At 43.2% G+C, this 14,448-nt stretch overlaps 1 protein-coding gene across 3 annotated transcripts in view; it reads right to left on the bottom strand.

Annotated features, from left to right (window-relative positions):
- Window positions 1-14,448, bottom strand: part of LOC124074477 (ephrin type-A receptor 7) — a 303,047-nt gene that overhangs the window by 33,644 nt on the left and 254,955 nt on the right. For all 3 annotated transcript variants that reach the window (XR_006845858.1, XM_046417453.1, XM_046417452.1), the window contains exon 5: window positions 10,382-10,711. Coding sequence is in view for 2 of the 3 variants with exons in the window: in XM_046417453.1 (XP_046273409.1) it covers window positions 10,382-10,711 (330 nt within the window). In the remaining variant the exon portion in view is untranslated. The remainder of the gene's footprint in view (window positions 1-10,381; window positions 10,712-14,448) is intronic.

Here is a 14,448-nt window from a genome sequence, read left to right as displayed (position 1 = left end):
CCACAGTCCACCATGATGGAAAACACAGTGCAGGTGCGTGCATAATCACTGATGTACACAGAGGCACAGGTGGTCCTAGCTTGCTTTCAGAAATCAAAAAGCTCACTTCAAACAATTCCCTCAGTTCTTATGAGTTCCAATTCAGACCTGGTTCACGAAGCCCAGCTCTGTAGACACGGGGGCGTTTATGTGGCAGGCTGTACGCTCAGGTCTCTATGGCAAGCAGATCTCTGAATAGACTTTGGCACAAAATGGCAGCCGCCGCCTTAGGCTCTTGCATCTGTAGGGTCTGCATATGTACAGAGGCAGCTGAGGTACAACTGGCATCTGTGTGTCGTTATCAAAGGAGACAGGCAGAGGAGCCGCTCTCCCCGGTGCCGACGGCACAAGCACAGCTGAACATCTCGCAGCCATTCTTACTTTCATCCTCTTTCTCTTCCTCGCTTCTACGGGTCTTCCTCTCTCTCACCATCCCATCTCCTTATCTCTCTCATTTCCCCAGCACAGCTCCGTCTCCATCTCTGTTCTCGGGGGAATCCACGGTTCCCCGCAGGCCTGTTTGTGCCTCTGCTGAGATGACATCCATCTTGTCAGGAAGGGTGGGGGGGTTCATTGTTCTACTTCTCACCATCTCCACCACATGTGCAACTTTTTTCCGCGCTCCTGTGTGCCCACGCATGTTAAAGAGTAAGTGACTGCGTGCGTGTTGGAAATGAAAAGGCAGGATGACGGAGAGCGTGTAGCTGTGAGTCGTAGGCAGGAGGGATGGAGAGAGCCTTGTCTGTCAGGCCCGTTCATGTTCAGAGGGTTAATGGGAAGACAGAACGTCGTTCCCTCTGGGCACAGCACCACCGGCTTCTACCTGGGGTTAAACTGAACCTGAAGTGCAATGATTTATGTGACTGACAGCATCGGAGTGGGAACATTATGTCTCTTTTGGTTTGGTGGTCCCTGGGGCTTTTTATACTGCCACAAGCATTTCTGTCAGCGTTTCCAATGTCTCGGTAGAGTGTGCATTTGCGCATCTTTAATAAAGTCATCAAAGTTTCAAAGTGGTTTTTTGAGCAGCCTCACTCTCTTTAAGGTTGCAGTAATGTGTGCTTAGGAGCTAAACTTTTTGTTTATGCAAAAACAACAGCTGAAGAATTACTAGCTGTTGTGATTACTGACTAACTTCAGGTTTACAACACGTATCTGTTGTAAACCTGAAGTTAGTTAGAATGACACAACCTAATACTGTAGGCAGCGAATCAAAGATTTAATGTTTTGGCTTCAAAGTTTCTTAGTGTTGAAGTACAGCTTTTATAATATTTTTGTTTCTTTAAAGTGAATCACGGTAAGATCTGAAGGAATTTTAAAGTGGTTGACTGAAGTAAGCAAGCGTGCATCAACATCTCTAAACATTTTAAATTTATTCACTCTTTTGACTGAAGACACAGTGAACTTGAAACAAACATTAAGATGATTCCAAACTATCCTGTTCAAAAACTGCAAGATCTACACATTCCACATTTCACCGGGGGTTTATGTGTGCATGCATGTGATTGCATCCTAACCTAATGATGCTGTATATCAGAGCGGCTACTCCCAACCAGGTCTCACTATCTTGCAGCAGGTCTTGCTGTTTTAATCTGTGGCTATCAGCCTGCCCCAGCAGTGGAGCTCTATCTGGCAACCTGTCCCTGCTCACCACTCAGTCTAATCTGCCCTATCAGCATCCAACCACCTGGATGCCTCATCCCAAACACACATACGTATGAATATAAAATTCTGCTCTGCTGCAAATAACCAAACTAGGAGCAGACAGTAAGAAAGAGCAACAGTAAGACAGGAGGAGGAGGAGGAGGAGGAAGGGAAAATGATATTATTAAAGATCCTGCTTCAAAGGTGAGGTGTGAAGATGTAGTCAGATACTGGTATTATCTGCGGTTATTACCATTCATATCCGAAAAGAAAAGGTGAGGGAGGGGCTGAGCGGATGGGGAATGAGTCGTGTCTCAATGTAATGCACACACAAGCACAAATTTTGGATATTTTTGTCTGTGTGGAGGAGGACTGGTGCAGGGAAGACACCTGGAAAGGCCACATTTTCATCTAAACTACAAAATTACATGTTACAGGGATGTGATCCATGCAGGTGTGTGCACGTGTGTGTGTGTGCATGTGTTTGTGTGTGTGTGAGAGAGGAGAGTCTCAGTGATGGAATGATTAAACGTGTCAGTCCGTACGTGGGTGGGCGAGAGAAAAACCAGAACAGCGAATGATTGAGCAAGCAGGACAAAGAGCCTCTCGCTGTCTGATGCATTCAAAATGTCCTCTTCCACATAATCCAGCTGTGCAAAAAACACACGGTCCTGAACATAAGCTTACAGTGAAGCGGTGAAACATTTCTGTGCACGCATGCAATCGTCGATCTTTGCCTGGTCAGATTAGAGGATGACCTTAAGACAAAGGGCCTGCTGTATGTCCAAAAGCCACCTACTACCTGTTGGCTCAGCCTTTATGGATCCCACAAATCTGTCAAATCTGGCATCCCACCAGGGGAGAGCGACTGAGGCCCACTTGCTTAAACTGCTCTTGACAGCTGCACGCTGACTGATTCTGAGCGCTCTTCGGGGCGCAGTGCGCTTTAGCCCAAAGGCAGAGGCATGGTCTGATCACGACACGTCCGTCAAGCCAGACAGCCTTAGCCTGAAGCCTCAAACAAATAAAAACACGGCCCACACACACACACACACACACACTCATAACAACACACACAAACAGAGTGGCTGACCAAAGCCTGCTGCAGGGGATTGGCAATGAAGGTGAAGGAAGCTGCTCTATCTGCCCCGACAGACTTGCATAGAGAGCAAATTCATGCTCACGTATTCTCACATGTCTACATCCTCTGTTCTTCACTACTGACACAGTGCAAGGGCAAATTCAAGTAAGGTGCAAGTCAAATATGTTGAAGGAGGAGGTGATCCCATCGTGTTTACAAGGTGTGGAAAGCGCAGTACTGGATGGAGTATTCAGACTTTTTTTTACTTAGGGGGTAAAACAGCAGTACAGTGCAATATACAAACACTCCATAACAAGTTAAAGTCTTTTGATAAAAATTAAGTAAAGTAAATATTCTTATAAAAATGCAATTAAAGTAATGATAATATATATATTTGAATATGACTAAAGAGTAATTTACATCAAAGAATTTCAGTGTCGTAGCTGGATGAAATGCAGCTAATTTTAACCATTTAATATACTGCCAGACAGTTTAAATAATGACAAAGCATCACATGTTTTAGCTAATTATATATTTTGTATCTCCAATTTTAATTTGCAAAGTAACCTAGTAAATAAAGCTGTCAAATAAAACTAGTGGAGTAAAAAAGTATGTCATGAAAATAAGTAATATTTGCCTCTGAATGGCTTCTACTAGACATGAAGTAGCACGGGAAGGAAATGCATATAAAACTGAATACAATCACCTACTGTACTTAAGTACAGTATTTGAGTACATCCACCTAATTACAGTCCATCACTCTGTGACAGACTGCAGAGAACAAAAGAAAAGAACACACAGCATGTTGTTTTAATGCATACTTAGATGAAGTACACACAACACACAAAAAAGTAAAGTATGTTATTTTAAAGTGATGTAAAAGAAGCACAGTGAATGCAAAGGTGCGTGTGTGTGTGTGTGTGTGTGCGCGTGTGTGTTGTTGGTGTGATGAGCTGAACTGTCTGTCACCCACCTACTGTTGTATCAGAGCACGCTGTCATTCAGAGAGACAGCTGAATCACTACACAACTTTCTCTCTCTCTTTCGCACAGCAGGATGACGCCAACCTCCCCTCCCCTCCAGCAACACACCCCACAATAAAAAAACAAAGGTGCACACACACACACGCACAAACGTAGCCAAGCTCTCTCGGCACCAACAAGGAGAAAGACCTGACGGGGCATTCGACGGAGGAAACTGTGAAGTTTGAACTTTTCTTTCTAGTCTCTTTGCGACGATAAGACTTTGTGTTTTCACTTGTGTCTCTAACACACTCCGGACGGCGTTTTACCAAAAGATGCGCATCACAGATAGCCCTCGAGCCTTGTATTACACTCTGATTATGAGGATAACATTGTGCGTGTGTGTGTATTGTCAACTACCTCCAAGCTTTGTTTTCGTTCTTAAGTGAATGCTACAATTCCCCCGAAAAACAAGAAACAGTCGTAAAATCCACACGCGGAGCACACACTGAAGACCCTGAGAGTGCCTCTTCATAGACTCCAATTATAAGCCAAGAGGTAGGCAATTAAAATTCCCATCACAGGATGAAAAAGCGTCTTAAGTGGCTGGGCTATAGTCCTGAAAAGTAGCTTGATGACTCTATTCATTTGGTGCCTGCTGAAGCCTCACCTTCCCATCACTTCTAATTAAGGAGGCAAAAAGGATCCAAACGCCTCCATGCAGAGGGCTGGAGGCGGGGATCGGCGGAGAGGTGGTGGAGAGGTGTGAAAGTGGAAAAATAAAACATAAAAAAGGCTATTGGAAACTAAATGACAAAGAAACACGGGGGCGCTCATTCAGTGGATGGAGAAAACAGAACAGAAACATGACTTCACAGCTTTTTTCTGCAGTGATGACGCGGCGAAGGTGTGATACAAATTAATTTGGGTTCAAACTTATAAATATTCAAACAGTCAAGATGAAACAGGCATTCAGAAGCCTGTCAGACACAACTCCACCACTCTGTTTTCTTCTCATCTTCACGCTGTCAGTCAAACATCAAATACTCCTTTGACCCTACAGAAAATGACACACCAGCCAGGTGAGCACAATATTTTCAAAGTATTTCCAATACTTGGATGTGAGTAATTCCAATTCAATCTACATTATACTTCTACTCCACCACAATTAGGAGGGAAATACTGTACTTTTAATCTATTTAATTTATCTGACAGCTTTAACTCTCAGATTTTACCTAAAAAGACCTCTGCCAGCAGGTCCAAGTCTGGGTGGAACCTCGGTTTCTGTTTCAGCCGAATGTGATTTGTTAGCAGTTCCACCAAGGACAGATTCCCCCGCAAACGTTCATCAATAGTAACCGTGCCCACAGTGGTAAACTTCTCCAGTGTTTCACAAGGAAACCCAAACATTTGAGAGTACAGATTGATATTGCTATTTTCTGCAGAATGAAATTACTTTTCTTTTGTTACTTCAAGCACATTTAGCTGATAATACTGTATTTTAACTTAATCAGGGTCAAAACGCAGGACTTTTACCGGATTAGAGAAATGTAGCATTTTCAAATTGTGCTTTTTGTACTTTTGCAAATGCTTTTATCACGTTCCCACTGATCCCGGCTTCCTTTGAATTCACATTTATTTTCTCCTGTATCCCTGCACTGTGGTGCTCGTTTGCGTTTAGTCGTCTTTGACTCCTCTGTTTCCTTCTTTTCATCTCTAGCTCTTACTGTCCTCCTCTGATCTCCTGACTAGACCTTGTAAATATGCTCCTCATGTGGTCTTCACAGATAGTTGTTTAAAGCACCAGATAGGCTTTCTGCTGCATGCGCACCATTTTTGAAGAAATACGTGTATCCTCACTCGTGCTCTTCACCCCATGTCTCCTTTGGGCTGCACCCAGAAGGCATCCTGCTCACAATGCTACGCCGCTCACCTCTCCCTATCCCTCCACTTCTATATTCATCCCTCTCTCCTCTCCTCCCTTTATATGTCCATCTTTCAGGCCCATGTAACTCTGCGGGGACCAGTCATCTAAAGCCCGGCCAGTAATCCTCTCAGGATATTGAAATGCCAATCCTTCCTCCACCCTGACCCGCACCTCCACCCCATCTCTACAGCCTTCTTCCCTGCCTCAGCTAAAGCGCTTTGGATGTACCACTGGGGGCCGAGACACTTTTGCTCACACACACACAGGAAAAAGCAACACACATACACTGAACAATGCTGAGGCAAGATGTCATTATCGCATCCCTTCTTGCCCAATACTCAAATCAAGCATGAAGCAATGCACAGAGCGTATGGCATGCCAGCATGGTAAAGCACACACATGAAACACACACACACACACACATATGCATCCCTAATCCACAGCTGGATAAGGGCCCCATGAGCCCTGGGCAAAACTGATCCCCCATTTACCCAGCCCATGGCCCATCCCCTCACGCAACCCCAGTCGTGTTCCTATCCCCCTCTCTCTCTGCTCTTCTCTTATATTCATCCATCCATTCCTTACACGCCATGCGAAACTCCCTCCATCCCCTTGGTGGCCTGGAGAGTCCTGATAAAACCCCCCATCTGTCTGGGAGAAATCCACTCCTCCACTGTGCATGTGCCGGTTCGAGGAGATGCTTTTAAAGAATTCAATTTGCATTTGGTCTTAATGGAGGGTTTTAGCGTCACTAGATTTAAAAGGCTGTTTCAGATGCTTGTCATCCAGTCAGGAAGAAAATCTCAGTATATGCATGAATGTAAATCGACCCCTTGTGTGTCTCTCTGTGTATGGTTGTTTTTTGGGGGTTTCTTTTCTTGGCCATAACATGAGACCCGTTAGCACTTTCCTTTGCAATCTCAGACCGTGCCCTTAAATCCTCAGGCTTTTTTGGCCCTCAGCTTCCAGCTAAACCTTACCACCTGCTGCTAACAAGCTTACTGTGCCCAGAAAAACAAACATGGTGCAATAAGAGAAGATGGGGAAAGAGATGCAAAGAGGACAGAGGGAAAAGCTGAGAGGTGATGGAGAAGCAGTAGGAGGAGGAGAGAAATTACCATCTAAGAACAGTGAGTTTATGGGGATAGCAGGAAAGGATAAGGTGGGGGAAATGAGGAAGGAAATAGAAGGTAAAAAAAAAAAAAGATTGAGGAGGAGGTAGAAAAAAGCAAAAAAGCAATAAAGAGATGATGAGGTGGCAAGAGAAAAGAGTGTGTGTATGTGTGTTGGCTTTGTACCAAATCCCTGCTGCACTATTTATAAAGGTCAGTGAGTTTTGATGGTGTAAAAAGTCTCGGTGTGGAGGTGCACACACGTCCAGACACCAGGTTCAGGTCTGTACATCATGACACCTTGCTCCTGTAGAACTGCTTCACAGTGCAGAAACCCTTCAAACCCCACCTACAACATCTACTGTAAATCTGTTGGACACATTCTAAAGTGAACACTGATGTTTCCCCCTTTTAAAAGATACAATAGTGGTGTAAATGATGATGGATTCAGAACGCCATTTTATTTACTGATTTAAGTACACTTAAAAATCTAACTGCCTCACTTATCTGCTACTAAAAGAAAGAAAGCGACACAGAGGCTGCACAGGAAAGAGAGCAAGATTAACTGGAGTGAAACTTAAATGAAGTGAAACTTAGATGTGTTTTATGTTAATACCACACCTTTGGGAATACAGTTTCCCAGAAGACTATGTAAGTTTTAGAAAAGTTTAATCTATCTCAAGTTTTGGTCTTGCGTTGACAATACTGACTAATTCCACCAGTATTACAGAAAATACATCCCATGCCCGATACAGGTGAACAGGTTCCCACTTAAAACCCTTTCTCTATCACTCACACACACACACACACACACACACACACACACACACCAAATGTCAGTCTAAATCCTCCCTGACACTGAAAGCCTTCTGAAACCTCTGCAAACACACACTCCTAACCCCTTGTCCAATCCTTCTGGATGACACGGTTAGATGGACAACTCACACCCTAATACCCCATAATAACCACAAATCAACGCCATGGCAACTGCTGACAAGACAGACAGACAGACAGACAGACAGCAAAGAAGAGATAAAAGGGGAAAAGGCTGAAAGAACCGTGGGGTCGGGAAAAATAATCACCACAGGTTTGTCCTTTTCAGATGGAGTGTCCATAACCTTGTAGCTCGGGGGGTTTGGCGAGCTAAATCCCTTCAGGGAGCTGAAGACTGCTGGAGCTTGTTAGTCCTGTTAAAGTCAGCCGGGCTATCGTAGATTTCGACTGATGTCAAATAAACATGTGAACAGACAACTTTTAACAGCGTGGTGTGTTTTGAAAAGGTTTTGAGCAAAATATTATTGACACCATTAGCACAGAACAACAATGCTGACGAAAACTTCCCATGGACAGGGATAAAACTGCATTAAGTAACATTTTGAACTTCACCATAATACACAGCTCGTACTTTCAGCTTTCCTTTAATGTCCTTGTAGTTCATTATTTTGATTCGAAAGAAACCAGCGACTGGTGACGAAAGCTGAGCATTTAGTGGGCTAAAAGTTGGATCCGATGCAACAAACAAGACTGAAATGCAGAGTCAATATTGGATTTAGTTTGTTGTCAAATACCGACGTATCGTCACGTCCTTCGCACAATGTGTCAATGTGTGAAATCAAACATCACTGATCTTTTCCTAAACCTGTGCCTAAACTTACGCAAAGTGCTGTTACATGTGTTAGGAATCTTTGTGGCAGGAAGATTCTGTGTCTGCTGGATACCCAAGAAGGAAAATATTTGCTAAAAGGTTAGCTATAACAACCAGAGTGTGCTGGAAGTCTGCAGTGCTGAGCTTTTACTTTGTCTTTCTGACCCCCACTTGTCAAATATTGCTTAAAGCAGCTTCAAGTATAAAAATATCATTAGTGAAATGCAAACATGCTGAAAAAAAAGTGAACTAAAGGATAAAAAAGAAAAATAACTGTTGTCTTTGCAAAACCAAATGACCTTTCCAGAAAAACAGTGCAGTCTCAAACTAAGGAGAGCCACACAGATACAGGGTGCTGGTGTACACCACACACACGCCGTCTAAAGCTGCCCTTTAGCCTCTTACTGGGCCAGATGTCCAGATGTTACCCTTACATAACATTTACAGCGGTCAACTAGAGAATCCGGGGCTCCGAGAAGCCCACACATTCATTAAAAATACTCTCAACATCAATCTACTTAGAGCGACCCCTTCTTCGTACACACACACACGCACAATCTGAGCCACGCATCCCGCTTTCAAAACACAAACTCAAAGACCCCGCGCATGTTTTTCTTTTATCTTTCCTCCGTCAATTAAGTGAGAGTGCTTTGCTATGACAAGCACACTGTTAAAGCTCACTTGAAACTAACAAGAGACCCACGCTGAGTGCTGCTGCCGTCTCAGCACCTACACATGACAAACAGTTATCCATTCATTATGCAGCACATTTCTCTAAGCTAATTTCTAATTAGCGGCAAAAACACAGTCTGACTTACTGATTGTTTCTCCATCACCTGCTTCCTCGTGTGGCACCTTTCAGTCATCCTGTTCCCATTTGCTTCATTATGCTTCAAAATGATATTTCTTTCAGCCTTTTCAAATGAGCGATTTGAGTAAACAAGCTGTTTTTAAAAAACGTGCACGATGGATAAATGTGTGTGTACATTCGTGTTTGTCACTGTTCAAGCCAGAATGTGTTGTTTGTGTCTATATTTTTTTACTGCGTGTGTGTGTGTTTGTGTGTGTGTGTGTGTGCGTGCATGTGTGTTTGGTTTTTTCACACTTGAGCTCCTCCAAATAATGTTGCTGCAGAGCTGGTTGACAAGGCTACTTGGCAAAGTGCTTTCTTCAAGCCCCTGGCTAATGGCCTGCTGAAGACTTCTGCAGATGAAAATGAGATCACCTCCAGCGGCGAGACTTTTGGCTCTGTCTGAAGTGACGGGCATGCTGTCAGTATGTGGAAAGAGTCTGTGTTGCTGTGAGCGCGCACACACACACACACACACACAAAACTCACTACAGGATTTTGTTTTGAATGCTTCAGTGTATGTGTGTACTACTGTATGCTGCGATATGCATGCAGAGACTCTACATAGATTACAAGTATATTTAAAGGCGTCTGAATCTGTTTACGAACAGAGACATGAGACAGCGCTGAAGGCCACAGCGACGGCCATAGATTGGCTGAGGCTATTTTGTAGGCTGCCTTGTAGTAAACTGATTACAAAAGACTACATCATGTAGTTGTGAAGATAATCTTTTCCTCACAGCCAGTCTTTAAACATTAAGCACAATCTTTAGAAAAACAGTACAAACAGTAACATGTGGATGATCTGCTGCCAATTCAGTCACATCAGCAAGATTCTCCTGGACTCCCTTAAAGAAGATATCAAAACTGAGAAACAAATGCAGGGCAGGCTGATTAAAAATTCATCCTTAGCTGACATTTAATGTAGTCTAAATGCACAAAGTATTTCAAAGACATCCAGCTGTGCTGGCTTGTCTTATTTGAGCACATTTGTTACATCTTCTTTTCAGCAATGCTGTGTGACCTCATTCCCGCTCGGCAGCAAACTTGTTCCTTAATTTAAATGTGATGTGTGTGAATCTGCGTGTGTGTTTATCTTTAAATATGAACTTGAAGCTCACCAGGCAGGCTCGTTGACACGTTGACCTGGGTGTAGAACCTCTTTTTGGGCAGCAGCTCCGACACTCCGTTCAAGGCTTCTACCGTAAACGTGTAGTTGGTGTTGGGGAGAAGGTTGACCACGGTCACGGTTCTTTCCGTCAGGCCCACCTGTTGAGGCACAAAGCCGACGCTCGCCCCACACGGCTCGCACTGCCTCCCGACACACCTCCGGCACGCCACGCTGTAGGTCAGATCCGCCCTGCCTCCTGTGTCGGACGGTGCAGCCCACTCCAAGATCAGAGTGGATTGCTTCAGGGTGTAGACCAAGTCTCGGGGTGGGGAAGGGGGCCCTGGAGAGGCAAGAATAATAAAATGCTTTAGTGTTACACCTTTGAAAATGTATTAGTCTAGCAGAAGTGCAGAGAGGAGCCGACGACGTGCAAGACTCCTCCTGTGAAGATGAATACTTTAACACATCCTCACTTCTGTATGCAAATGATTTTACACTTTGTCTCATCATGTCTCTGCATACCAACACATACCAAGCCATGACTATTATACACACTGGAGCGAACACAGCAGCAGTTTTTATACACTTCCATAAAAGAACTCACAGTGACCGATCTCTGTCACTGTAAATGTGAAGTTGGGAATTTATAGAAAAACTGTTCGATTAAACCTCATCGGATCAGCAAAAGCACTAACATGTTAAACTGTGACGCGTAAGCCATACGGCTTAAAGAGACAGCTCACGTCGGTGAAGCCTGAAATGTTTCACATGACTGATGGGGTGCATTGGATATTATGGTACGATTGCAGGAGCTCAGTTTGCACATCATGCTATGATAATCCTGTTTTATCCAGGATTTGTTGTTAAGAAATTGGTTTAGATGACAACCGTTTCACCGTAATGGGAACAGGCAACTGAAAATGTGGAGATGCTGCAGCGATACACTAGTTTATGTGGTAATATTACGGTTTGGCAATAGGAGTCAAAATTGGATTGAACTGGAGGAGGGATTATTGATGATCGAGAATGACAGCAAAGCACTCAGAAATAAGGGCAGATGGATGGATGGATGGACAAACAGATTGACACTTCACTGATCTCGAGGGAAATTCAGTAAAAGCAGTAGCTTTTATTAAAAAAATAAATAAATTAAAACTTTCCACTTTGTGACTGGCCATGGAACATGGAAAATAAGTTTGTCCATTATGAACTGTTTTAAACAGTGCTGCGAGGAACAAATCCTCCGCTGATCGTCAGTAAATGAAGGTGAGCTGCCATGGAGAAGGCTGTTTCGGACGCATCTCAAGGCTCTGAGATGCCTATTATAAAGGTGCATATGTCACAATTGGTAGTGGGAACCTTGAGGTAAAACATGGGACAATTCTAACAAATTTCTGGATTACACTTGAGTTGTCTAAACCAGTGAAATCTGTGGGAAAATTACACCATCTACTGCATGATGCACAGGGCTTAGGATGCAATTTAGAACCTCAAGGACTGTCAAATCAACCACCATAAAAATGTGACAAAAAAGCTAAGAATAAAATATAAGGTCCAGCGTTTAAAGTGCTGTAAGATGTCAGCCCAGAGGACTGCATCTCATCACTAAGGCAGTGTCCTGATGACCTGTGTCTCTTCCTGCAGCTTCCCGCACATGCAGGCTGAACGGAGCTCAGGTCCATTCAATGTCATAAATTTTACATGTGTCCGTGTGTGTGTGCGTGCCATGAATAAGTGAAGGTGTGCCGCTCGGTGCGTGCTGTCAAACACGTCACGCTCCACAGCTGCGTCCCGCTGCCAGACACACAGAGTGGAGCACAGAGTTACATAAGCCCAGAGAGCATTCAGAGTGTGAACACACATACACACATCTGATGTAGACACAGCTGGGCCTTTTATTCACATCTCGCTCTACTTTAGTGCTTTCTCGGGCCTTGCGCTCCCTTCTTTCTCTTGAAGTTTCCCCTTTTTTCTCTTCTCATTTCTGAGAGCTGCTTATTAAAACTTGACCTCTCCGAGTCTCTCGCTCCTCTTTATTCCACCTTTTGCCCTCGTTCTCTCCCCATCTGTTTCCATGTTCTCATCATCTCCTTTTCCCCCTCCTCCACTATGGAGGACAATCGAAACTTGTTCTTGATGTTGTTTTTTTGACAAAATTGTTATAACTGCCTGTGAAAGTCAAGACAAAAATGAAGATTTCTATGAATAAGGCTTTTCTGCATAATTTGGTGAATGGTGAACCATGTTATCTTATGGTGAAGGAGTAGTAAGTATGACTTGGATGTGTGTTGTTGACAGCGCTGATGTTGGTTTGGTCGCCTAAGGAACAGCCTGAGCATGGATAGATGACTGGCGATGGCGTCTATTGTGGACATGACGCTAAAGTAAAAGGTTAAAAGGATATTCATTTACAAAGACAAGAAGGCTTTATGTTCTCACCATAAATTCTAGGAAATGTTAGCAAAAAGCATATATATTACGATGTTTAAGTCGAAATGTATTAATGGAGATAAAATGCTGAAAGATTATGCCGGCTGTGACAAATGCAATAATAAAATAGCAGGCAATATGCTGGGAGCAGAGTTAGCTAGCAGATTTTAGCATTAGCCTGTATCTGCTAGCTGAATATGAATGATATTCCCCCAGAAATGAAATAGATCCTATTAAAATGAATATCATGACCAGAGTGTGCGTGCACCATCTCATCTCGGCTTGTTTTCATTTGCCTAGCTGGTTCGATCCAGTAGCAGCGCTTATTTGCGGTGAATAACCCGCTGATTTTTTAGAAATTTAAGATGTTCTGAGGCAAATCCAAACTTCCTCTTCATGTATTTTTGCCATTAATGCCTATGAATAGCTAACATTAATTCATTTCTCTGTGTCAGAAGCTACAACTGTTATGCTGCAACTTCATCCTTCCCCCTGGTAGGAGGCTCCCACTGTTCTCAAAAATCCATTTGCAGAGACATGCATTGGCAAACATTATGCATTACTTTAAGATGTCTTTTTTATTATGGTTATTACGCTAGAATCATTGCCATTGCAGTCCTGTCAGCAGTAGTTCCACTCTGCCAAAATCTAAGAAAGAAAACAGTTCCTTTTACTGCTTCTGAAGTTTTACTTTACCTCCTCACTGCCAACAGGACATATTTAACAGTGTGCTGTGATGGGAAATATGTAAACAGTCATCATTAACAATGGTAATTAGTCATTTTGGGAAGTATTACAAGATAAATCTCGTTTGAAATAATGTTGCCGTGAATTCTATCACCTGCTTCAAAAGGATTTTTTAGAACAATGAAGGGTCTATTATTTCAAAGAGACAGCAATAGCTTCTAACTGTGGTAAACACATCAGGGCTCAGGTACTTCAGAGCCATTAATGGCAAAAAAAAGAAAAGAACAAAATTACACTGGTATTATTATTTAATTGCTGAGATAATAAGATGCGCATATCAAACCTCATTCATCTGGCAAAATCTCCCTTTTCCCTTTTATTCTTATAATTCTTGATTCATCGGCTTCTCTCTTTCTCCGTCCGTGCCATGCGGTGGATTACCCAAATCTGGGGATGATCATAATTACTGAATCAATAGTATAATTAATGTGGTCATTAGGCTGCTATAAATGTTATCACACAGGGATCAGAGAGCTCAGCAATCAATATTGTAATTACACCCCTCCATCGCAGTTAGCATAAAAGCTAGTATGCCCACACACTTACACATGTATGTACACACAAGTAAATGTGTATGTACACAAACACACATATGCACAGAGCTCATGACCCTAAGGTTTTACTGCCCCGAATACTCCCAGGATATAGAGCCCATTATTCCTCCATCTAATTACGAAGCTATATCAATAGGCATGCAGGAATCAATAGGGCTGCCCTGTATGGTTTTTTGTCTTATTGGCCTTGTGGTGCATCTTTATTGGCTATTGGAGAGGAATGGTATTCGGTATGCGAGACGGGGTGAGAAGAGGTAAGAGGTGAGGGATGAACGGATAATGCGTGGACAGTGGGGATGAGATTATAGAGAGTTTGTCGCTTGAGGATAGAGGGATGGGATTTCGG

This window comes from Scatophagus argus, chromosome 17, assembly GCF_020382885.2.
Source record: "Scatophagus argus isolate fScaArg1 chromosome 17, fScaArg1.pri, whole genome shotgun sequence".
Taxonomy (NCBI): domain Eukaryota; kingdom Metazoa; phylum Chordata; class Actinopteri; family Scatophagidae; genus Scatophagus; species Scatophagus argus.
Note: the sequence above shows the minus strand (reverse complement) of the source record. Positions and strands in the feature narration are given on the sequence as shown.